The sequence below is a fragment of the Megascapheus bottae genome, chromosome 14, assembly GCF_031878675.1.
Source record: "Megascapheus bottae isolate mThoBot1 chromosome 14, mThoBot2.hap1, whole genome shotgun sequence".
Taxonomy (NCBI): domain Eukaryota; kingdom Metazoa; phylum Chordata; class Mammalia; order Rodentia; family Geomyidae; genus Megascapheus; species Megascapheus bottae.
Genome location: NC_143522.1, coordinates 16,956,372 through 16,983,821, shown reverse-complemented (window position 1 = coordinate 16,983,821; position 27,450 = coordinate 16,956,372). Strand labels below are relative to the sequence as shown.

Below are 27,450 nucleotides of genomic sequence, written 5' to 3'. Positions count from 1 at the left end.
AATACAGGGGTATGGTAGTGTGTCCTAGTCAGAGGTTTTCTGAACAAAAGCTGATTATGTTGAGATCTCAAATAAGATTGAGTCATTCTACATAGAACTAATAGTTTGGCAGAAAGGAAAATAGCATCTATGAGCAATCTAGAGAAGGCTACAGAAGCATAGAAGTCTTGGGATAATGCAGTGCCTCATAAGGGGCCAACCGAATTGTTATAGAAAGATCATTCTTGACCTAGTGTAGAAAATGGAGTCAATATGGACAAACTAGTTAGGAAGATATTGTTTGGCAGGTGTGAGCTGATGGTCACTTGGGTGAGGATAAATGAATTGGCAAGAAGTATATTGATTTAAAAGCTACTCAGTGAATTAAGTTGATAGGTCATGAAGATCAGATTGCCATGTGAGGAAGGTAGGAATGAGTAACAAGACATGTCAAGATGATTCTGTTTGCAAATTTGGAAGATCATGAAATCATGATGGCCAATAAGTGGGCACCAGTTATTCATCTACTGTATTACCTCTACTCTTTTTTACGTCCTTTTTTATTTTGTTTATTTATTTTTTATGCCATTACTGGGGCTTGAACTCAGAGCTGGGCCACTATCCCTTAGCTTTATCATTCAAGGCTGATGCTCTACTACTTGAATTTATTTGCATTTGTCTTATTCATTATTAACAAAATTGTAGAATTTTTGTGAAGAATAAGATTTTTACTTTAAGTGACTTTTGGTGGAAGAATTCAACAGAATCCTAAATGCTGTGTTTTGCCTTTGCTAGCTTCATACTTTTCACCAGAACCTCCGAGACCTCAGCAGTGAACAAATTCGTCTTGGAGAGGATTTCAACAGGGAGGTTTCTAGGAGAAGCCGGTAAAGCTAGAATATGGTTTTATGTAGTTTTTAGGAGAGGCATGAATTATTAGGGAATAAATTAATTCTTATAATTGTATTATAAAGAAAAAAATTATAGAGAAGAGTATCAAGGAATCAAGGATATAGCAAAATGCCAAAGGAGTTCCACTATTTGGGAGGTTTTTTTTGTTTTATATGAGAGGGATGTGGCTGGAGAAAAATCAGCTGGTGATAATGAGGGAAATTCAGGACAGCCTGAAACTGTGAAAGTCAGGAAAGACAAAACTAAACATAAGTCTAGAGATTCATAACTTAGAAGAGGCACTTTCTTAACTCATTTCTGAGGAAATTGTCTAAGTATATAAATAAGATAAGATTGTAACTAAGATACAGATTATAAGATATAGTAAAAGTAGCGTAGGAATTAAGTGGAAGTAACTCCAGAAAGACAGCCCTATAATTTTTACCCACAAAGTGTGTATACTCTAAATTATAGTGGGGAAGTAAGTGTCCTTGAGTAGAAAGCAAGTCAAGGAGAATGGACAATTCAGTCAAGAGTGGAAAGAAAATTTTGACAGACATGATAAATAAGCCCAAAAGATAATGAAAAATTCTTTATCTAAAATGTGGATGGAACAGAATGAAAGCCCAAAAGCATCATGTTGACTATTACGGAATAGTTCATATGGTATATATTATGTAAAATTGAACAGGTAACCAATACAACTTAAAACGGGAAGACATATATTCAGTTAGTGAGCAAAGCACTTCAAAATCATGAATCAGATGAAAACATTGAGTTGGAAATGAAGCTAAAAAGAAAATAACAAAGAACCGACAAATTTGTGTGTCGTACCTGGTTGCTGGTAGGAAATAGACCCAGAGGGCATTTTGTTGTGCTTTATAAGTCTTTTTTTACCATTTGATTGTTTATCATGCAATTAATTTGATGAGGAAATGAGGATAGAGTTTGTATTGCATACTCACAAGTCCTCAGTATCAGTACCACTTTGTAGAAGTGAGACTTCTTAGGCTGTATTCCAGATTTACTGATTCAGATATGTTGGGGGTAGGTATAGCAGTCTGTGTTGTAACAACTCCTCTAGGTATTGGAGAATCAATACAGTAGACTTATGTAATAGCAATTATTATTATAGTAAGTTACCATAAGTATGATTAGTATGTATTGTATGTAATTATTACAAATATTATTATAAATGATTACAAAATTCATTAAGTTTGGGCATTTTCTTAAATATTCAATCTAAAATCTGTTTCTTTCTTGGCCTAGGTCGGATGCTGAAACAAAAAGGGCTTTGGAAGAACTGAGTGAAAAACTTAGTGAATCCCAGAAACAAGATGCGGTGAGGACATACTGCTTATAAACTTTTATTTTACATGCCGATGGGAGCATGGTAGCAGTACTAGTCTTAATCACAGTGAAGTTACTCAGAATTTAGTCTTTTGAGTGGTGTATACCATTTTGTCAAAGAATCTTTTCTTAGTACCTTATATAAAGTATTTGTAAACCTTAGAAATCTTAAGTTTGAAATATCACAATAGCTTGTAAGAGATTTGATTTTTTTTTGGCGGGGGGGGGGGGGGGGGGGGGGGAGGAACTCATGGGGCTTGAACTCTGAGCCTGAACGCTGTCCTGGAGCTCTTCAGCTCCAGGCTACCACCCTACCCCTGGAGCCACAGCCCCATTTCCTGTTTTCTAGTGATTAGTTAGAAATAAAAGTTTCACCATCTTTAGTGCCTGGGCTGTCTTCGAACCATGATTCTCAGATCTCAGCCTCCTGAATAGCTAGGATTTCAGATGTGAGCCACTGTGCCCGGCTTGAGATTTGATTTTTTTTTTTTTTTAATTTCTTCTGGCTTTATGTTTTTGCGATAGGATCTCCTTATGTGGCCCAGGCTGGCTTCTAAAGCATGATACAGATGTGGCCACCACATCTGGCTGCAGAGTGTTTTCTGTATTGGTTCTGTATCACACCCTGTTTGGTATTTTCAGATCACCTCACATAAGGGTGTGATCATAGTGCTGCAGAGACCTCTTGCTGGGTGGTTTGTTCGATGTGGTTGATAAATTCCTAATTCTCAAGTTCCATGATCAAACACAATTGATTTTCATTATCTGTTTATTTTATGTATTTATTTACCCCAGTCCTGGGCTTGAACTCAGGCCTGAGTGCTGTCCTTGGGCTTTCTCAAGGCTAAAGCTCTACTACTTGAGCCACAGCACCACTTCCTGCTTTTTCTATGTAGGTGGTATCGAGGAATCGAACCCCGTCTTTGTGCATGCTAAGCAATCACTCTACCACTCCCATCCCATCTGTTTATTTTAAATAAAATTACTGTCATTGGTGGAATAAGTTAAATTATAAGATACAGTATATAGTGTTCATTGTCTCCCATCATAATCTCTGGGTGAAGAAAACATCAATGGAAATTGTCACTAAACTCAATGAAAGTATCAATGAGCTTTGTCAACTTCAGGAATAATGAGTATTTATTAATTTCCCACCTCTTGTTATTGCAAGAAAAGGAAAGTTAGCATAATTGTTTTTTCTTCTAAAATACCTTATTTAACTTTTTTTTAGTAAAAGTAGAGAATTTTTCTCCATTTGATAAGTTCCTCCCATAGATTGAGTTCACTTTGGAAAGCAAATTATTGGCTACATATGCCAACAATTTCCTTTCTTTCTTTCTTTCTTTCTTTCTTTCTTTCTTTCTTTCTTTCTTTCTTTCTTTCTTTCTTCCCTCCCTCCCTCCCTTCTTCCCTCTCTCCCTCCCTCCCTCCTTCTCTCCCTTTCCTTTAAAACAAAAATGGTTGTTCTTTTGATGGTACTGATATTTGAACTCAGGCCCTTGTGCTTTCTAGAAAGTGGTGCCCAGGTTCTATTTGCGCTCATTATTTTTTGAAGTCTTACTTTTTGTGTAGGCTAATCTGGACTGCCACCATCCTTTTTATACTTTCATGTAGCTGAAGCACAGGTCCATGCCACTGCATCCCAGCCTTTTCTATTGGTTGAGGTGGGTTCTATGAACTTTTTGCACAGGCTAGTCTCAAAATTATGATCTTCCCCATTTTAGTCTTTCAAGTTAGTAACATTGTTGTATATTTTTAGTACATATGATTATATAAATTTTCTTTAGATACTGCATGAGTCTTCTTTCACTTGCTGTGTAGATATATAACTTCAGAGTAAGTTTATACAGGGGCTTTGATCCATACTCAGATTATCTTCAGTATTCTGCTGAGGTCCTCATGGGACTAAGTGAGCTACAGTTCTATCCATTAGTACTGTCATGCCATTTGACTTTGTTGTACTACTTTTTGAAGTTAGATGTAAGTGATGGTTATTTTACATGTACTGGAGAACTTGTTTTGTATAGTCACAATGTCGATACTGTGTAGAAGCAGTCAGCTGAATTCAATGAAAGCCTGCTCACATCCACTTTGTCATCATTGTGATGCATTAAGAATTACCCCACACCCGGTAAAGTTGTGATTGCAGAACCAGATGTTATACTCACTATGCTCACCTCACTTGTGGAAGCTCATTGTCCCCAAATCACTAGGAAGTAGACATTTGTAATCATCTAAACCCAGAAAGTTGGATATATCTAATTATGTAGTTAGCTGACTTGTATATCTACAAGTTTTTCACAGCAAGGTATATTTTAGAATTTAGGTATTTCTAGAATTTGTCAGACTAATGTTGTCTTATAAATTAAGGTTATAATAACAACAACAACAATAATAAATAATCTTTGTGGTGAGGGGGGGATCAAATCCAGTGCCTTGCACATACTGCCTTTTTATGGAGCTTTGACACTCAGCCTGGTTCATAAGATTTGCAAAGGATGTGTACAGTCCTCATTGAAGATAATTTCCTAATTCAAAACTTGAGAATAACACTGTTGAATTTTAGATGGTTGTCTGAAGGCCATACAGTTTTTCAATAGGGCACAATATCAGTTTTATGATTCATTCTAATTGAAATCAACATTTGCATTTTATAACTGTTAGACATATTGGGCCCTATGTGTGAATTCATGACAGTCATGACAGATAGAATGCTGTCAAGGAAGTTTTGTTCTTTGAGTGGTAAAAGTCTCAGACCACAGCTGTTTCTTGCTACCCGATTTAAGTTTAAACAGAATTATCAAAGTAATGCATGTTTTCTTTGGAAAACATTTAAATATTATAAAATATGTTAAGTGAAAATAAACCACAATCTCTTATCCTCTACAGGTCTCCAGTGTGGATCACATGTATTATATATTATTCTGAGCTTATAATTGTTTATTAAAGGAACACTAGGTCTTGAAAGCTTGTGGAATATGCATTTCTTGAGAGACAAAAAGTTTGATTTCATTTATGCCATAATCTTATTTGTTAACCCATTGTGAATTGTACATTTTCAGGTTTGTTTTAGACTTGTCTTTGGAGAGAAGTTATTATTTATGGTTATGATGTTATGGTAAATATTTTCTGTTACTACTTAGTTATGGTGATAAATAACCAATATAGTATAGGGCTCAAATCAGGGGAAATTGAAATTCATGACATGTCTGGATTTTACCTAGTTGAGGGTCATATGTTCAGCTCATTTATTTATAGAAAAAAAAACAGTTGATTTTAGTTGGCTATAGGAGGATCCCTATTAAATACAAAAATATAAACATCCAGCTGTTTCTGGAAAGGGTACTTCATAAGTAAGATTATATGAATACTGTCAATACTGCATTTAAAATAACGTGAGTACCACTAGATTACGAGTATTACAATATATGCACACACACTAGGTATGTGTGTATGTATACATATATATATATATTTAAGTAGATTTTATGTTAAAGTATTTAAGTATTGTTAAATAGCTGAACAATGAACATATTTTAAAGTTAGAGTACAATCCCATGGACAGAATGCTTTTGCTTTGTTTGAATTAAATACTAACTTCAAAAGCTTTTCTAGCTTTTCTTTTTCTTTGTTTGTTTCATAAAAGACATGCAAATTTAGGACTTTCAATGATTTAGTACTAAATTTAACTGATATAGACCCTGAAAAATAAGAGCTTTTTAGTATTAGTAGTTAATAACTTTCCGTTAGGTATTAGAAATAGAAAAAGATTCATAGTATTTATAATGCTTTCTTTAAGGTAATTATTAGGACGATCTCATGACTCAAAATTATAAATATGTGATATCATGTATTGTATCTTTCTTTTTTTTTTTTTTAGAATTGTACTTTATTATTAGTCCCATTTTTATAGGTGACTCAACCAAAGCAGAGATTAAAGCATTTGCTGAACTCATGTGAGCTTTTTTTTTTTTTTTTTTTTTTGCCAGTCCTGGGCTTGAGCTCAGGGCCTGAGCACTGTCCTTGGACTTTCTCAAGGCTAGAGCTCTACCACTTGAGCCTCAGCACCACTTCCGGCTTTTTTCTATGTATGTGGTACCGAGGAATCGAACCCGGGTCTTCATTGCATGCTAGGCAAGCACTTTAACCACTAGGCCAAACTCCCGGCCCCCATGTATTGTATCTTTCTATTTAAGACTATTTTTGCTTACACTTACTTTGCTTTTTTGTATTTAAGAAATAACATCCATTCCATTCTATGGTTCAAGTTTCTTACCCAAGATTCTTTTAGTTACACAAGGTCATCTTGTATAGGTGACTTGAATTCTTCTATTTGTATTATCCTTCCAATACATTACAAAATATTATCTTTTCTATTCAGGGGATATTATACTATTCTACTCTCTGTCATCAAGAACTTGACTACTTTTAAGTACTTTATAATAGTGGTATGATAGTTTCTTTAGGCTGCCTAATATTTCATGGTATATATATGTACCACTTTTTTTTTTTCTTTTTGGTGGGTCATGGGGCTTAAACTCTGGGCCTGGATGCTGTCCCTGACCTCTTCAACTCAAGGCTACCACCCTACCCCTTGAGCCACAGCCCCACTTCCCATTTTCTAGTGATTAATTGAAAATAAGAGTCTGATATTATTTAGTGCCCAGGCTGGCTTTGCACCGAGGTCTTCAGATCTCAGCCTCCTGAGTAGCTAGGATTATAGGTGTGAGCCACTGCACTGGGCCACATTTGTTTTTTTTTTTTAACCTGTTTGGTCCTTCCATCTTTTGGCTCTTGGATATGCATGCTTTTATTGTGAACAGTGGTGCTAATAGCTTGGGTGCGTGATTTTTCCCTTTGAGATTCTAGTTTAAGATAATCGCATAAAACCTAGAAACCACTGGCTGGGTCAGATGATACTTAGTAATTATTTTTGTGGTGATTAGCGATGTTATTGTGCACAGCAGCTTCCTTGCTTCTATCAACAGAGCTGAAGTGCTCTGATTTGTCTTCATTCTTCCAAGCACTGTTTTTTTCAAGGTGACCATTTTAATAGATGGGAGTGATTCTGTATTGTTTATTATTTGATAAGTGTTGACATAACTTTTATAATCAGAATGAACAATAAAATTGTGTTCATTTTGGAAAAAAACAAAATGAATATGCAACTTTGAAAAAAATTATTTATCCAGAATTATTTTCTGTTATAGCAATGCTTATTTATATGGGATGCAGTAGTAACATGTTAGTTTGATATTAGGTTGATGGCTGGATAAATTAGCAGCTTGTTGCTAAAGAATATTTAGAGATTTTACTAAACCACTGTTAATATCATAGTAAGTATCTTAGTTGTTTTATTTCATTTATATTTTTTGCCAGTCATGGGGCTTGAACTCAGGTCCTGAGTACTGTCCTTGGACTTTTCTCAAGGTTAGAGCTCTACTACTTGAGCCACAGCACTACTTCCAGCTTTTTTCTATGTATGTGGTACCAGGGAATTGAACCCGGGTCTTTGTGCATGCTAGGCAAGCACTCTACCACTAGGCCAAACTCCTGGTCCCTGTTTTTTTTTTCCTTCAGTTGTGGGACTTGAACTCTGGGCCTGGGCATTGTCCCTGAGCTCTTCAGCTCAAGGCTACCGCCCTACCTTCCTGGTCCCTGTTTTACTTTTGGTCAGTCATGGGGCTTGAACTCTGAGCCTGGGTGTTGTCCTTGCACTCCTCAGTTCAAGGCTAAGTGCTCTACCATGTTGAACCTAAGTGCAACTTCTGTTTTTCTGGTGGTTAATAGCTATATGGACTTTTCCACCTGGGCTGGCTTAGAACTTCAATCCTCAGATCTTAGTCTCTTTCGTATGGGCATGAGCCACTAGTGTCTAGCATATTACTTCTTTTTAAGTAAGGACAAAATGTTTCTGTTCACCAAACACATTGTCAAATGATGTAAATTTTATTTAGAGGACTTTATAATCTATAAGATATGGCTTTGAATTTGGGCAATTTTTAGTGACGAAAATCTAGTGTCAGAACTAAAAATTCCTCCATTTTATAATTCAAACTAATAACCATTTTCCAGTTTGCCTTTAGAATTTGATCTTTTGCAGCTCGATATTTGTAGAAGATCACAGTTTAAAAGCCAGACAAGCTAATGAAAGACCCCTAAGATTACTAGTTACACATAAACATCACTACCTTCCTAAGCAGGTTATCCACATAGCTAATAAAAATAACATACTAAAAGCAGCTTATCATTAATTAGATAATGAATGCAATTGTTGGCATAACTGGCATTTTACTCTATATCACCAGAGGGCACTCTTTTCTAGTATATTACTTTGAACTATAGTAATTGAATTATTACATTGTCCTTTGAAAAACGGCAGCCCGACTATTGTGATCCAGGTGTGGATTAATTGGAGACTAATGATTGCTTTTGTTTGTAACTTCCAGTGACTTTTTAGGTCAAGTGTTTTCTAAGTCATTGGAAAGAGCCCAGTTAACAAATTAGAATTCCATGCTTTAGTCAGTGATGTGTCTGACACACAGTATCTCCTTGGTTTAATCTCATCCAGCTCTCTTCATCTCTCTTTTTCTCTCATTTCTGTTAAGGTTTCAGATCGTGTAGAGCGGCGTCTTCAGGAACTAGAAAGAGAGATGCGTACAGAAAGAGAGCTGGTGGAAAGACGACATGACCAGTTGGGACGTATGTCCTTGAAGCTGCAGGAGGTTTGTGACAAGTGTTCTGTAGGAGTGTGAATCTTGAATTTATTTAATTTTCTGGTTGTATGTGATGATGAAGTAAACCCATGTTAGAAAAAGTTTAACATATTCCTTTTTTGGCCAGTCCTGGGTCTTGAACTCAGGGCCTGAGCGCTGTCCTTGGGCTTTCTCAAGGCTATATAGCTCTATCACTTGAGCCACAGGACTGCTTCCAGCTTTTTCTGTGTATATGTTATTGAGGAAGTGAACCTGGGTCTTTGTGCATGTTAGGCAAGCACTCTACCACTAGGCCAAACTTCTAGCCCAAGTTTAACATATTCTTATAGTATAATGTTCAGGGTACTACCTTGTTTCATAATTGCCCTTTATGTGTGACCTTGGCAAATTTTTTTTTTTTGAACATTAACATCTACTTTCTCCATTTGTTGCATAGATAAATGTATTAATGCTTTAAAGTAATTTTCCCAGTGTATAGTAAATATTTTCCAAATTTTTTTAAAGTAAATTTTTTTCAAAAAATGTTTAGCTAGCAGTGTATTTGCTCTGATTATTTTTGGCATCATGTGGTCATTTAAAGATAGCTTATGGGTTAAATCTGGTTCACAGCATGCTTTGTAAATAAAGATTTATTGGAGCACAGCCCTGCCTGTTCATTTCTCTGTTGTGAGTGGGGCCTTCTGTGACCTGGTGGCAGAGGTAGTAGTTATAAAGTATAATGTCGGGCTGCAGTACTGCCGTCTGGCTCTTTGTAGAAGTTTGTCAACCCATGAATTAGACTATCGTCAAACCAACTCAAAATGCAGTAGAATGTTACTCTGCTGGTGTTCTTTATTTTGACATTTAATATTTATGACAAGATAAAACCAGTTTTTCTTTTGATTCCTTTCATAGTCACATTTTATCAGACTTGCTTTATCATTTTTCTATGTCAGTTCAAAACATACAACATATTTTTTCTGAAATATTTTTATATTTAACATATGATTTGTTCTATATGTTTTCTTAATCACAATTCAGTGATCAAAATAAGTTATTATCATTGCAGTACTTTGATTTCATTTAAAGATTTTGGGCAAAATTTGCTAGCAAAGTTCTTTGCCAGTCCAAGAGAGAATTCCTAGTTCACATGTAATATTTAACTGTACCTTTATAATTTCCTTTAATGATACAATTTTTCAGTTGTCATACAGGAGGAAACTGCACAAAGTGTAATTAATTTATTTTCTAGACTGTCTTTCATTTTGAGATTATTAATTTTTTTTCTCAGGATTGTGCTTAGGCTATAGACTTTGACCAGGTAATCCCAATAACTAGTTTGGTGACATTTCCAAAGTCTTGTAGCAGAGGTCACACTACTGGTGAAAACCTAGCCCTTGACTGTGATGTTGCCTGCCATTCTTCCTCTTTTTTTTTAAAAAAAATTCCATCATTTATTTTATGAGAAAAGATTTTGAGTCCTAAAAATACCCTGAATTTTTTTATTTATTACTTTTTTTATTGTGATTAAGAGAAGAGTTACATTATATTCACCAGATAGAAGGTGCATAACTTCACAAACATAGATACCCTTTCTCATGACATGGCTCCCATTCCCTCCCCTGCTCATCTTGATTTCCCCCCTTCCCTATCCAATTTCAAATAACCAATTAAGCACATATAAAATATATCAGATAACAAGGTGAAATATTGTAACAATATGAGATAACCAAGGGATGGTAAAAGACATGAGTGATAACATTGTACATTAAGGACAACAATCACTCATTATATGGCTTTTGTTTCCGTATCCTGGAGGTCCTTACATTTAGTGTCATACTATTTGGCCTTATGTCTCTACATTTTGTTCTATTGTAAATCTCTGCTAGGAGAGCCCAAGGTTTCTACTGAATTTGACAAATGAGGGAGACTCTTGGGCCTATGTTCCTTTGAGTCTGGCTTACTTCACTTAATATGATTTTTTCTAAGTCTTTCCATTTCCTTACAAATGGGGCAAAGTCGTTCTTTCTGACAGCATCATAGAATTCCATTGTGTATAAATACCACATCTTGTTGATCCACTCATCAACTAAGGGGCATTTGGGTTGGTTCCATATCTTTGCTATGGTAAATAGTGCTACAATGAACATCGCTGTGCTAGTAGATTTAGTGTGTTCTTGTTTCTGGACAATTGATACCCTGAGTTTTTAAACCATACTTTACCCTTATTGATTTTTATCTGAAAGTTATTATAAGTGGTGTCAAATGATGACTTAACAAGAAAAATTCAGTCAGTTGTCTACTGGTGGCTCACACCTATGATCCTACCTCAGGAGGCTGAGATCAAAGGATCATGGTTTGAAGCCAGCTCATGTAGAAAAGTCCCCATGGGACTACTATCTCCAAATAACTACTCAAAAACCAGAAGTGGAACAGTGGTTCAAATTGGTGGAGTGCCTATGCCCTGAGTTCAAGCCCCATAACCACCAAAAAAAGTCCATCCTTCCTATTGCCGGATAAATCCTACAGTAGTGAAGAACTTTCCATCTGTTTGTCTGTTTGTCTCCATCTCTCTTTGTGAAGACTGATGGCTTCTTATTTTATTGCATTGTTTATATTTTGTCATTATCATTATAGAAAGTACATTTTTTGAAATCTGTAGATATTTCTTAGATTTGTATAAAGTTCAAAAAATTGGAAAAAGAATCAAAAGGAATAGACAGATCAGAAACTTTTCTCATAGGGAACGACTGCCTAAAAGTTCTAAAAATGCATTTATGTATGTCTGAAGATCATTAACCTTTATCAATTGACAGGTTTTTTTTTAGACATTGGGAGATACTGCCAATTCAAAATTAGGAACTAAAATTGCAACCCTAAAATTATAACATAAGCTTGAAAGCAAAATCGGCTTTGATCTCTAAAATTTCAGTTTGCTCTATTTCACAAAAGGAGGCATACCTTGTTGGATGGTAATTACTTAGAAAAGGATACTTGGTTGAGTAATTAGATACAGCATGTAGGTAGTCTCTCTCTTTTTTTTAACCTTGATTTTTATACATTTGTTCTCAAGGCAAATTGTATCTGGTGAACATAAGAATAGTGTTGAAGAGACAATTGTTCTTTTTTGCAAGCGAAAATTAGAGAAATTTTCTGTACTTATTTCCTTCTCTCTTTGTAGAATGTACAAAATTACAAAGAAAGGGGGAGAGGAAGATTGCCTCCTATCCCTGTTCTTGAGAGTCAAAGCCTGCGTGTTTGTACTGTAATTGTCAATTTGACTAAAAGCTTGAGCTGTGATTTGGATTCTGCGGTAATATAATAGAGGATCACTGTTGATAAGAGATGTTTAATTTCATATTTTGTCACTTTAATATAGGCAGTGACCTATACGTTTTTAAAAGGTGGTTTTGGATTATAAACAGTACAGAGGAAACAGAAAGAAGATTGATTTAGGCTTCTTCATACTCCCAAGTTAAATGGCTTAGACTGTTCTGGAAAGGTCATGTTTAAGGAGAGAAAGAAAGCTTTGCTTTCTTTGCACATATTAAAAGAGTTTTGGAAATTCTTGTATTCTATGCTAATAGTCATTGATGGGTTTTGTGATGAAAAGTTGAATTCAGTGGATCTCAGCCACTCTGATCTTTTTGTACTCTTAAAAAATGTACATTTTTAACCTTAGCAAAAGTTATAACTGGATCTTGAACCTAGGGCCTCAAGCTCTCACTTCGCGTTATTGCTCAAGACTGGTACTCTACCACTTTAGCCACAGCCCCGCTTTTGGCTTAGTGATGGTTAACCAAAGGTTAGAGTTTTATGGAATTTTCTGCTGGAGCTGGATTCAAATTATGATTCTTAGACCTCAGTCTACTAAGTAACTAGGATTACAGAGGAAGGCTGCTACCATTCTCAAAACTTACCATTCTCAAGAAATATGCAAGGGAAGATTCCAGTGGTATCCTTCATTGGAACAACTAACTTACAGTTTAACAATATGACTACCAAGAAGTTGGAATATGTGCTGTGCGGGGGAAGGTGAAGAGGAGGGTGGAGAGGGCAGACAATGGTTGGCAGTATAGTAGACAGATGAGTGTAAATGTATGGAAATGGAGCCAGGTAACTCGTGAGGATAGTGGTACTGAGTAAGATATGGGAGAACGATGAAAGGGGTGACACGAATGAATACAGATGCATTGAACTGATAAACCAAAAGCCCTTTGTACAACTGCTTAATGATAATAACAAAGATCAGATACTGGAGAAATGTATAGTACTATTTAAAAGGAAAAAAGTACAATGTTGATGCAGCTCCAGTAATCTTTATGTAGTGTGCCTGTTTTTTTTTTATAATAATATGCCATATATTACTTCTTTCAAAAATCTCTTAGCTATTATATATATAAATATATATAAATTTATTTATTTTGGTCAGATGTGGAACTTGACCTCTGGACCTGGGTGCTATCCTTGATATCTTCAGCTCAAGGATACCGCCCTATTTCTGGAGCTATAGCACCACCTCCAGATTTTCCGGTGGTTAATTGGGGAAAGAGTCTCATCAACTTTTGTGCGCCGGCTGGCTTTGAACCACGATCCTCAGATCTCAGCCTCCTGAGTAGCTAAGATTATAGGTGTGAGCCACAAGTGCCTGGCTGTTCTTTTATATTTTTTTTAGTCATGGTTGAGGGTGATTATTCCCCCCTGCCCCGCAAGGTTCATATCAGTTTTCCTAGTTTTATTCTTCTTAAATTTTTTTGTCAGGCTGGTGAGTATTTTTGTTTACTGAAAACAGTATCAATCAATAGAAACTGGTAGAAGTAGACCAGTCTCCTGTTATTGTTTGGAGTTTTAAAGGAAAGGTTTACTCTGTTCTATTGGTTTTTTTCTCTTGTCTGAACAAAAGGGCCATAATGCTATAGAATCTGCTTGGTTTTTAAGCTCAGCCACAGTACTATTGAAGTCTCATTTATTTGCATTTCCTTAATAGTGAATTTGAGCAGCTTCTTATGTATTTGTCATCCATCTTCATTTGTGTTTGTGTTTGTCCTGTTTATAGCTTTTGTTCATTTTAATATTTTGGATTATTTGAATTTCCACAAGGATTGTATTTTTTTTTTTTTTTTTTTTTTTTGCCGGTTCTGGGCTTGGGCTCAGGGCCTGAGCACTGTCCTTGGATTTTCTCAAGGCTAACACTCTACCACTTGAGCTTCAGCACCACTTCTGGCTTTTTTTCTGTGTATGTGGTACTGAGGAATCGAACCTGGGTCTTTGTGTATGCTAGGCAAGCACTTTACCACTAGGCAAACTCCCAGCCCAAGGATTGTATTTTTTTTAATGAAGAGAGACCTAAGTCTTAAGTTGTCAGAGCATGGGTTTTGAATGCTTGGGCTTTTCCTCTCTAAATGCTGCTTCTGTTATGTAAATAGTTTCCCATTGAATCTGTGTTTTAATCTCTTTGTGGACCCCTGCACTGTTGCCATATTGTCTTAGTTATTGTAGCTGCTGTGGTCTTTTGTAAATTATAATAAAAAATATTTCCTGATAGTCCCTGAGAAATTTGATTATAAATATAGAACTATGTAGACAGGATAGTTTGAATAGGATGTATTTTATGTTTTTCAATGATATTTTATAAAGGAATTGTCATCCAACAAATCAGTTTATGAAAACAACATGTCTTGGTCAATGTTCCGCCATCATTCTTACCCATTCCTCCAAGCCCACCCCTTCCCTCAATTTTCTTGATTTTGTAAGATATACATTGAATTTTTTTGTGTGCCAGCACATGGGCACGTGGCCTGAGTGCTGTCCCTGAGATTTTATTTTGCTAAAGGCTCACACTTTGTTACATGGCCATAGCTCTACATCTCTGATTTTTCGGTGATTAATTGGAGATAAGAGTCTCATGGACTTTCCTGTCTATGCTGGCTTCAAACTTTAATTCTCAAATCTGAACTTCCTGAGTGGCTAAGATTACAGGTGTGAGTCACCAGCACCTGCCTGATATTTTTCTTTTGAACCAGCACAAAGTCCTTTCCCATCCTCAGATACTCTCTTTCAGAGAGCCTTTCTGTGTCCTTGCCTTCTAGATGAGCTCCTGTGTTATTGCACACTATTACATTTACTTTGTGCAGCACTTAATAGCCTGTAATTGTTTGCTTACAATTTGTGCACACAGTCTAGTCTTATCGCTGGACTTGCAACCTAGTGTAGTGTTTTTCACACAGGGATGCTGTTCAGTGCAGTTTCTGGGGAAGGGGATGTTGCTTTCAAGTGGAAAGGATCCGTTAAGTTCTTAGAATCATCCAGATGAAAAAATGGGTTTCACTCACTTTTTATATACTTTATATACTGTTGCTCTTATTCTTGCAGAGCAGAAAGTGAAGACAAGTTTTTACTTCTTTGAAGTTTAGCATGTACTAATGATACAACTACCATTACTGTTCAGTAGTTGCATCACAATTCAGTTTTAGAAAAAGAGTAGTGTCACATAGCAAGTTGTTGATTTTCAGATTGTATTGAAAAATAAGAAATGAAACTACCTAAAGCTTTCTCTTATGTAAGGATTTTTTGGTATTTTTAGTGTATAACAGATATGTTAGAAAAATACTTTAGGACAGGTTTTTATTTTTTGGTATGCTGAGATTTGAACTTAGACCTTGGTGCTTGTTGAATAGATTGTATGCCAGTTGAGTCATACCACCAGGCTGGAAGAAAATTTTACAATGGACCTAGATACGTATATTAAAAAAACAAGACCTTTGGGGCTGGGATGTAGCTCAGTGGCAAAGCGCTTGCCTAGGAAGTACAACGTCCTGGGTTTGATCCCCAGTGCCAAAAAAGAAAAGACAAAAAAAAATACAGTTAATCCACCCCTCCAAAAAAAAAAAAAACAAGACCTTTGAAATATAATTTCTGGGATATCATTTCTAGAAGAACGTTACTTTATTTCTGTGAATGTGAACCTGATCATCCACACAACTGTTTCCTTTGTGGTTCAACAGCATTGTTATTCATTTTTAGTGATGAGACACTGTAAGTAATGGATAGGAAAGATTTTTTTTTTTCTTGTCAGTTATGGGGCTTGAAGTCAGGGCCTAGGCTCTGTCCCTGAGCTTTTCCCTTAAGGCTAGCTTTCATCTACTTTGAGCCACAGCTCCACATCTGGTGGCCAGAAGGTGGTCAGTTGGAGATCAGTCTCATAGACTTTCTTTCTCAGGCTGGTTTGAACCATGATCCTCAGATCTCATCCTTTTGAGTAGCTAGGATTACAGGCATGAACCACCAGCAGACAGCTTGTCTTTGTTTTTCCTTGGGTTTGTATTTGAGACAGTCTTGCTACGTAGTCTTACTTTCCTCCTGTCTCAGCCTCCAGAGTGTGTGTGTGTGTACTGGTGTGCGCTGCCACACCCAGTAAAGACTTTTTAAGAGACTGCACATACAGTTATTTTGTTTTTCTTGTTTTTGAATGTGTAAGGGCAACAACTTTTTTTTTTTTTTTTTTTTTGCCAGTCCTGGTCTTGAGCTCAGGCCCTGAGCCACTGTCCTTGGACTTTCTCAAGGATAGAGCTCTACCACTTGAGCCGCAGTACCACTCCCGGGTTTTTTCTATGTATGTGGTACCGAGGAATCGAACCTGGGTCTTCGTGCATGCTAGGCAAGCACTCCACCACTAGGCCAAACTCCCCCAAGGGCAACAACTTTTAAGGAAGGTTTTCCACATGACTTTCATTCAGTGTTTCAGACTGAATGACAAACATCATGGGATAACTTTGTAACAGGGAATTACTACATCCTTTAACCACTAGTCGTCAGTATTGAACCACCATTTGTAAGCAAGAAACACCTATTGAAGTTGCCCAGTTTATTTACAAAGTGATTTTTCATTAGATATATACCCTTAGCTTTTTTTTTTCTTAGCATACTTGGTATAAATGTTGCAACTAAAAGAAATCTAATTAATGATTCACTGTTTTAAAATTTGAATCCGTGACTACCTTCATCCCACTGCTAACTATTAAAATAGATCGAGCATTCCATATGAAGATAGCTACTGCACTAAATACTGGAACTCACGTCTGCCCTGGCCGGCCTCTGTGCTATTCCTTTGTGCTTCCTATTCAGGATCTCCCCCTACCCCAACTTTTCATCCTCTTCCCTGCTTCTTCTTTCCCTCCATCTATTGAATGAACTTCTTAAATGTGGTCAAACACAGAGTTCATTTCATTGAAATCACATATTCTCTTACTCCTGTCCACTCTTCATGTTTCTCAGCTTTACCCAAGTGTTCCAATGATTCTTGTTATAATATTTAATTAGATGTAATCCTCATTGTTTTTCTCATCTATAACCAACCATTGCCTTATGTAGTGTTCTGCCAGGTTTATCACTCATATTCTGTAGGTATCTTAATGCTTTTTATTTTTTTTTGCTTATCTTTTTTTCTTTATTTGATAGAATAACATGTTTGAAAGCTGTCTCAGTTTTCACTGCATTTCTAATTATATTTCTGTTAAGTACCCTTAATCTTTTTTTCCCCACACTATTGAAATTGGTATTATTTATTGCTTAGGAAATGAGAAGCCAAGCAATTAATAACTAATAAGTAGGTAATTAGCACATAAATTGGATCATTTTAATATATCTTTGTTCTAGTATGGGCAAGTGTTAGAACAGTATTTAGATCTGTAATTTTGTCTGGTCATTGGTTGGGCCTTATGTGTCCCACAGTTTCCTGTTAGTATGCCATTCATGTGATCAGTACTGTCACATCCTGCTATGTGTCAGGTACTGTGCTGGCATTTGTGGATTTAAAGTCATTTAAATGTCTTGGCATTGGGGATGCCCAGGTTGAGGAAATAAGAGATATTGACAATGACTGTTATCCAAGAAGGGAATGTGATTTTAAACTTTGGATAGTGTAGGCTCTTTTGAGACAGTTGCGTTAGGAGAGGCCATTGTGTGTGTGTGTGTGTGTGTGTATGTGTGTGTGTATGTATGTGTGTGTGTGTGTGTGTGTATGTGCCCGCTCTGAGATGTGTCTTTAAATTATTGTTGTCATTTTCCTAACTCTGCTTCTTCAAAATACATGTTTAGTACTTTGTCAGGCAGTAGCTGAAATGCTAATTTACATTCTGACTTAAAGTAGCTCTGATTCACACCACTGCTCTTGTCTTATCATTTTATGCCATGCTAATTGTTTTCTTCCCTCCTTTATGTTTGTTGTTGCTCATGCATTATTTTATTCTTTCCCTTGCAAGGCTGCCATAAACACACTTCTCTATGAGGTTGTAAACAAGCCATTGATATCAACATGCTGATAAAAAGGAAATGGATGAAAAACAATGATTGGTTATTATGGGATTTGCCTCTCAAAGGTGCTTGAGCACCATTTGGCATAGCTTGAAGTGTGCAGGACCAGATCTATCAGACTCTTTAGTCTTCTTTTTTTTTTTTTTCTTTTCTTCCTTCATTTCACTGATACTTTCCAGTCCCCTACTCAACTTTTACTTCTTAATCTGTTTTCTTGGGTTTTGATGATAATAAAACACTTTTAAAATTCCTTCTTCAATGCTCTATAAGCACCTTCTCCTAAAACTTCCTCCAGAAAAGAAATTGCAAGAGATTTTACAGGATGACTATTTTACATTTGTACTTGGTTCTTAAATTTCATTGTAAAGGAAACTTCTGAATGGTTCATGGATACTGTAGACATAGCCTCTATCAGTCATTTTAGTATTAGAGGGTATTAAGGGCCTAGCATTTAATAATGATAAAACAAAAGTTGAAAGCTTACAACTATATTCTACATCATAGAAGTAGCTTGCCAGTTGTTAGTGACTAGATCTCTTTGAAGGCTGCAGTTTGAAGAGATGATGTCATATAAAGTTGCCCCGAAACAACTGTGGTTTCTTTTCTATATAATTAACACTTATGTGGGATCTCCAGTGGCATAGTCAGTGTGTGGCTCTTATATAATTAACACTTATGTCATGTCTTCTTATGCCTTCTACTTTATTATAAAATGTTACCTAAGGCTCTTAATTATGAAATGCAATGTACTTCCTGCCTCTTTCTTCACCTCTCATTTTAACTTTCTCTAAAATTCTATTTTTACTAATTTACACTGTTAAGTTATAGTCAAGTAATTTTTGAAAACTATATTTTTCAGGGTATTATCCTAGATTGATAAATTTGCTTGTAGCTTCTTCCATCTTACCCTCTTTGGAAATACTGTTCATAAGGTTCTTGACCCTCTCTCTGCCTTTTTTTCCTCCTGTCAATATGATTTTCATTATGCATGCTTTCTAGATTCTTTAAGAGTTATTACGGGTTGGAAGTGTTAACTCAGTGGTAGAGTGCTTTTTTAGCAAGTACAAGGCCCTGGGTTTGATCCCCAGTACCTAAAGGAAACCAGAAAAGCTAATAAGGTTACTTGTATATAAAAAAAGAACTTTTATTTAGTTTCTATATGATAACAGGATTTTATTACACCTTTGAGAAAAGGATATGTGTGGGACTGGGATTGTGGTAGGGTGCTTGCTTACCATGAAGCTCAGGATTCAATTCCTCAGTACGATGTAAACAGAAAAAGTCAGAAGTGGAGCTGTGGCTTAAGTGATAGCCTTGAGGAAAAGAAGTACAGGGACAGTGCCAAGGCCTTGAGTTCAAGCCCCAGAACTGGCCAAAAGAAAAAAAAAAAAGAAAAAGAAAAAAAAGGATATGTATAATTGTTCTTTAAAGTACTTCAGATTCTGTTTGGAAATAGTAGATGCTAACATTATAAAGAAATACTCATTTTAATATGATTTGTTTATATCTGGTATAATTTTTGTGTTCATAACATTAATAGCTCTTTAAATATTATATGTCATAGTTTGTACTTATTTGATCTTGCTAATGCTGTCATTGTACATTATAACAAAAGTTAGTAAGAAACTATGCTACTTTATGCAGCTCCATATGCAGATAGCCATTGGGTGTTTTTAATGCTGTGATGATTATGATGATGATGATGATGAAAAATGTCTTCTGCTCTTGTTGACTGAGCAGCTGCCTGACAATAGACTGAGACTTTTTATGTGCAGGACCTGTTTAATTTCCATGTTATTCTTTTCTTGAAGAGGGGTATTTCTAACTACAGCTTCAGTGAATTTATGCTTGGCCATCTGTTTATAAAATCCTTTCCCATCATTATTGATTAATATTTATTGGGCAGCTACTGAGTGCATAGTAATATTGTGCAAACAAAGATCACTTTTGCTTCAGATAGATGTATTCATTGACTTAATACTGTTTTATTTTTATTAGAAAATGCTTAAAAAAACCCAAAGTTATAAAATAACACTAACTCTGAACGGTGAAAGATGTTGTATATTTTATAAGGCTTTCTGTTCAAAGACATACCAAACTTGAGACATTCTAATTTAAATTTCCATAATTACCAGTGATCTCCTGTTTGTCAATAATTCTATGTCAGTAGTCTTATATTTAGAAAGTCAAATGAAATATCACATTGCAAAGGATTTCTAATAAAACTGTGAACCTCTTTTTTGAGAGGAAACGACTCAGATAAAAACAGCCTCTGCTAAGAGCATTTGCTGTTTGATTTTGTAGGAAATCCTGGAAAGTGCATTTGTTGGGCTCACATTTAACTTTACTTACAAGATTTTTATTAAGAAAAGATTGCATAAAATATAATCTGTTCCAATAAAAGCAATGGCATTTTAAGAGACATACTTATTACCATTGTTACTTTTGAATTAAAGATGTTCAAAGATATATATGTGTTTTTAGGAGACCAACTTTTTATGTAGTAATTAAGATTTTGCACACTGGAGAATTTAACAGCACTTGAAGAATGAAATTGAATTTTTGTTTCTGTGTTATTTTTAGTAGACTTTTGCTGATTCATCCGTGATCTCTGGCTTAATCTCCCTTGTGGCCTTTGGCAAAGGATTGGGGTAAAGATTATGGCCCCGAGCAGAGCAAAGAAAATTGGCTCTCATGGTGATTGAACCCATGACCTTATTTGGCATCATTGGCTCCAGGTGCCCTAAACTGTCACCAACTCCATAAATACAGATGTAGCAAACTGAGAAGTTTGCTCATTCCTTGGGGGGGAAATAGGCAATAATGTCTCTATATTAGCACTTGGCTCCTGAAATAATAATCAGCATATTGTATAAGGGGAGAGAGAATAGAAGTCCAATGACATAAAGGACATTCTTAAAGTGAAACTTTATGTTTGGCAACATCAGGTACCTTTAACAAATATTATTAAGGATTATAATTACTGTCAGAAATAATATCTAACTTTTGATATCTACATCTAAGTAAGCTATGGTTTATTTTTTTATTTTTATTATTATTTTGCCAGTCCTGGGCTTAAGCTCAGGGCCTGAGCACTATCCTTGGATTTTCTCAAAGCTAGAACTCTACCACTTGAGGCTCAGCACCACTTCTGGCTTTTTTTCTATGTATGTGGTACTGAGGAATCGAACCAGGGTCTTTGTTCATGCCAGGCAAGCACTCTATCACTAGGCCAAACCCCCGGCCAGCTATGGTTTATTGAACATGTGTATACTCTTTCAAAATAGTTATCTTAAATTTTTTTTTTTGTATTTTAAGTAGTTGTATAAAGGAGTTGCCATTCAAAACTGGCATCTTGTTACTTTATTCCTTACATCTTCCATTTGGAAACATGTAAGTTCTAATGGCAGAAAGTTTTTAAAAATTTCACCTTTACCTTGACATGTCAGACATTTGTATGGTATCACTAAAGCAATTCCACGTTTACTTATAGAAGTGTGTGCCTCTGTGTGTGTGTGTGTGTGTGTGTGTGTTGTTTGCCTGTTTTAGATGTACTTAGTAGTATAGAATTTTCTTTCCTTAATCATGGCTGAAAATATATTTCTTTGAACAATTTAGAATTAGATATTGTTTAGTGTTTGAGAATATGAATGCTTTGTTTTCTTTCTTGAAAAGGTTTTTCTAAGAATGACATCGCCCCATATGTAAGGAAATGGAAAGACTTAGAAAAAATCATATTAAGTGGAGTAAGCCAGACTCAAAGGAACATAGGCTCAATGGTTTCTCTCATTTGTCATAATCAGTAGAAACCTTGGGCTCTCCTAGCAGAGATTTACAATAGAACAAAACCTAGATACATAAGGCCATATAGTATGACCCTAAACGAAAGGACCTCCAGGATATAGAAACAAAAGCCATATAATGAGTGATTGTAGTCCTTACTGTATTATGTTATCTCTCATCTCTTTTGCTGTCCCTTGGTTATCTCACATTGTTACAGTATTTCACCTTGTTATCTGATATATTTTATATGTGCTTAATTGGTTATTTGAAATAGGATAGGGAAGGGGGTAAAACAAGATGAGGGGCGAGGGTGGGGGGAGGGAAATGGGGACCAAGACATGAGAAAGGGTATCAATGTTTGTGAAGTAATGCACCTTCTATCTGGTAAATATAATGTAACCCTTGTATTAATTACAATAAATATATATAGAAAAAAGAATAGCATTTTCTAACTTGTTCTTTTTTTGTTGGCTTAGATAATTTTCAACTGGAGGAACTGAAAAGGCTAACTAGTTCTCATGGGGGAGGAATCTGTAGCTTAATTTAAGAAACAAAACAGTATTTAGACATTTGAAGAACTGGACAGAAATGAAATCTGGGTTAACTTCAATGTGTAGCAGTAGTTGTAAGTAACAAAGTCCTGTTATATTATATGTATATATATATATTCTATATGTTCCTTTCCAAAAATTGTATTTGTGTATTCATGTAATACATCAATAGATAGGATGGAAGTTTCCATGGAATATTTTGACACTAGCCATCAGACTCCCATGTTTGGTTTCCATCGTAATGTTTAATGAATACTATGTATTTAGTAAGGTTGTGATGTTTGAAGTATCTTTAAAGCTGTTCAAATTTGTAATGTACAGAAATATAGGGAACTTGTAAATTCATTTTACAGATTATGTGATCTAATCTGGATCAGAATCTCATTCTATCTTCTCAATATGTTAGAATATCTTGTTCACTAGTTTTTGTACTTACATGAAGAATTCAGATATGTAAGAACAATTATTTTCTAGTTTCGGTGACCTAAGTTCTTTATATGGCTACTTCAAGATAATAAAGTCTGATTTCCTGTTTAATCTGTACTTCGATTTGCTTTTTTTTTTTATAGCTTTGTGGGTTTGCCAATGACTCATCTCTATGTGCTTTTCCTTGTGAGCACAGCCCCTGCAGTTGCAGTCCTGCTGAGTGATTAGGATGATCCAGGATACTTTATGTTCCTCATTTTTCTACCAGAATTCCAGTGGCCTGTGTGGGAGTTCATATGTGATCTTCATTTTATTCCAGTGCCATCATTATAACCAAGCTTGCTGGTCCATTTGAAGCAGATAAAGCGCCTATAATTCTCTTTTTGTTCTACATCTTTGAGTACATTATCTCTTAGAGCCTCTTGGTTAACATGTTTATTGTCAGTGATGTAGGAGGTTTTCTGTTTACATGAAAGGTCTACACACATTTCCCTCCCCCCTTTCCCCTTTCTTGATAAAAGGAAAGGCTGCATTTTTTTTTGATTATATATAACCGTGAGAGTTCAGAAACATCTGTTTCTAAAGAACTGCAGCAATACAATAGTCAGTACATTTGTCTTTTTAATGGAAATAGGCATAGTTAAGGAAAAAAAGGAAAAATTGTTGTTATTAAAGATTTAAATATGCCCCAGGGACCCTCTATTAAGGCTGTGTTGTTGCTGTGATCTTAAAAGTATAAAAGACAATCTGAATTCTGGAGCAGAACACATCAGAGCTTTATAGTTAAGCTGCTCCTGAGGGAGGAAAAAAAAACTTTAAAGGGCAAAACAACATGGTCAGAAATTCATTGGCATATGATGTTTTCTCCCCCTTTAAAATAACTGCTTTTACTGGGTCAGTTTTAGTATAAATAAGATGCTTGATTTGAGTCAAATGGAAAAAAATCCACTGCAGGCTTATACCTCTAAAAAAGATACTGAGTAAAGTTTGTTATTAAGGTTTAAAGAAATGGCTTATAATTTCTATTCAATTCTTTTGTCAAAATGCTTCTCTTTGAGTATTATCTGTTTTCAGAAGTTTAAAGTGCTTCAGTATACACTTAATAGGTTGTAAGAGTTTGATTTTCCTTGTCTTTCATTTTGAGTCAGGTAATGTAGAAAATGTGGTTCAATATTCTGGACTCGAATGCTGCACCTGTGTTTACTTGTTTATTGACTCTGGGTGTGTAGAAGGAAGAGATGATGTCAAACTTAATGGCATTTTTTTTTGATGATGTAGAAGTGTAGTAATTTGTATTACTCCACAGTGCTTCAGTTTTATTCCTTTTACTGAGAATGATGGAATTTTACTGGGAATGATGGAATGATGAACATTTCAAAGACTTACATATCCTTAGAGAACAAAGAGAAATATAAAAGAAAGAATATTAGCTGGGTGTGGAGGATTACACCTGTAATACTAGCTACTCAGGAGGCAAAGGTCTGAGAATCTCTGTTCGAAGCCAGCTGGGCACTAAAGTCCCTAAAGTCTGTGAGACTCTTTTCTCCAATTAATGTGCAGAAAACCAGAAGTGGTGCTGTGGCTCCAGGGATCGGGTGGTAGCTAGCACCCAGACCCAGAATTCAAGCCCCATGAGGGACCAAAAAAAAAAAAAAAAAAAAAAAAAAAAGAAAATTAAATAAAATGTCAGCAGTAAGCAGAGGTACAATAGAAACACATATTGCTTTAGAAAAGTAATATTGAAAATGACTGATCAGGTGTAGAGGTGGAATGTGAGGAACAAAAGGGTATTACAACATTATTTAGTAAATAATTAATTAAAAGTTTTTTTTATTAAATCACATATAAAATTAGGATTAAAATGAAGCTAGTTGACTTTCAGATCAGTTAGGTTTTTGGTTTAATTTATAAACTTGAGTACCTAATTTGATTAAAGTTCAGCTTATTGATTTTTTTTATTCCTCTAACTCCAAGCACCATGACTAGTATTTATACTAATTATGACAAAAGAAGATTGGAATAAATGTCTATTTGTGTGAGAATGAATATTATTTCTTGTGTTTCCCTTCAAGTCTTTTCTTTACAGGACATGGGAAGTTGGGTTATTATGTGTTATTCTGAGTTTAGCATCTGGGATAGAGGGAGATTGCTCTGTAGAGCTTGACAGAAAGATTTAGACCAAGTAGTTGCTATAGTGATCTTGGTCTGGTTCTATGCTGAAATTGGTAAGGGGAAATTTTATACTTATATAGTCTTATTATATCTACCAATACAAGTTCATACATTCTTTGATACTCTTTCTCAAATGGGGATTATTCATTCTTCTCTTGAATGTGAATGTGGGCCAGGTTTAGTGATTCTCTTCTAACAAATAGAATACAGAAAAAAAAAACCAACCACATTTCTCATAGTCGGAAAACTTTATAGATAACACGTTAACTTAGTTAAGAGGTCAAGGTTATGAATTATATTTACCCTGTAGAATGATACAGTACAATTGGTACTTTATAGTATTCACTTCCCCCCTCTCCCCAGTGATCAGCTGTGTGTAATAATGAGGAGAAATCAAGTAAACACTAGTTGAGGAAAATTCTATAATATACTTGACCAGCATGGAGCAAAATGTTCAAAAAGTAAAAAAAAATAAGGCAATCCAAATAATTTTTATAAATTGGAAGAGACTAGAGAAAGAATTCAACTAATGCAGAGTAATACCTTGAATTAAATGTTGAACAAAAGATTTTATGCTATTGTAATCTTCTGCTAAGAGAGTCCTAGATGTGTACTAATTATTACAAATGAGGGAAACCATTGTTGGGTCTGGCTTACTTCACTTAATTTGATTTTTTTCCAAGTCTTTCTATTTCCTTTAGTGCCAAACCTAGATACATAAGGTCATATAGGATAAGACTAAATGAAAGGGGTCTTTAGGATATGGAAATGGGCTTTATCTTGAGTGATTGTTGTTCTTAATGTCCTACGTTATTTCTCTTCTTTGTTGCCCTTTGGTTAATATCATATTGTTACTGTATCTGACTTCGTTACGTGGTATATTATATATGTGTGTATATATATATATACATGCATTTTTTTTGAAATAGGAAAGGGAAGGGGGGAAAACAAGATGACTGGGAGGGAGGAGAGAAATGGGGACAAAAACATAAGAAGGGGTATCAATGTGTGAGAAGTAATGCACCTACTATCTGGTGAATGTAACTGTAACCTCTCTATACATTCTCTCTAAATAAAAAATAGAATTAAAAAAAATTCTTTGTGGGCGCCTGTAATCCTACCTACTCAGATCTGAGGATTGGTTCAAAGCCAGCCCAAATCCAGCCCAGGGACAAAAGGACCTGAAACCCCACTATATATTACCTTAATAATAAAAAAAATGAAAAAAAAGAGATATTAGTAGGAAAACAAATGACATTTGAATATAATCTGTATGTAGCTTGGTGGGTTTGTCTGAGTGTAAATGTCTCAGAAAGTAAATGTATCACAGTTATTTTGGATGATAATTTTAGAGGATAGTTTTTGAAAGATATTTGCAAATTCTGAGCTATCTTTACAACTTGTCTGTAAACTTTACATAATTTCCTCAGGAAAAGATTTCAAATCCATTGAGAATCAGCTGCTAGTAGCTCACACCTATAATCTTAGCTTAGATGAAGCCTAAAATCCGAGGATCCAGGCCTGAAACCAGCCTGTGCAAGAAAGTCAACAAGATCCATTTCTCCAGTTAACTATGAAAAAGATGGAAGTAGAGCTTGGCTCAGATAGTAGACTGCCAGAAAAAGGCAAGGAACAATACTCAGGCCTTGAGTAAAGCCACAATAGTGGTGCATGCATATGTACTCGCACACATAGAAAACCCGTATTGAGAAAGCTTTTTACTCTCAAAGATTAAAATGATAACATCTGAATCAGGATGAGGTCATTACTTCATACTTTAGCACAAAAGTAAATACTTATTTCGCATATTACCGCAGTGTTTTTCAAGAAAGGCAACTTGATGCTTGAGAGAATATAGTGATAAGGAATGATGAGAGAAATTTGAAAAGCCTGATATGTACATGAATGACATAGCTGGTCAATGTGTAGCGAAACTGTTTGCTAGACATTGTAAAGGAACATTTATATATATTCAATAGCATGTGTTTACCACCTAAGATGTACTAAGTACTTTCTTAAAATACATACACAAACACTGGTGAGGAAAAGACGGCATAATCAGAGATAAATAATCATGCCAGTGGTAATTTTCTAGTTTCTAGAATTTTGTTCAAGAAAGCATTATAATCATCTCCTACTAGCCAAAACTAAATACATTATGCATACAAAATTAAAGATGGCAAATTCTACTTGACCTACAATAGAGTAAATATCAGCTTTTAAAATAATTTTAATTACCTGAAAGGCAATTTGAATTTAATATTTTACTACTAATAATTCAGTAATAATAT

General features: G+C 35.3%; 1 protein-coding gene across 12 annotated transcripts in view; it reads left to right on the top strand.

Annotated features, from left to right (window-relative positions):
- Positions 1-27,450, top strand: part of Cep128 (centrosomal protein 128) — a 340,438-nt gene that overhangs the window by 33,359 nt on the left and 279,629 nt on the right. For all 12 annotated transcript variants that reach the window (XR_016537579.1, XR_016537580.1, XR_016537581.1 and 9 more), the window contains exons 7-9: positions 775-866; positions 2,140-2,212; positions 8,829-8,945. Coding sequence is in view for 9 of the 12 variants with exons in the window: in XM_090344647.1 (XP_090200773.1) it covers positions 775-866; positions 2,140-2,212; positions 8,829-8,945 (282 nt within the window). In the remaining 3 variants the exon portion in view is untranslated. The remainder of the gene's footprint in view (positions 1-774; positions 867-2,139; positions 2,213-8,828; positions 8,946-27,450) is intronic.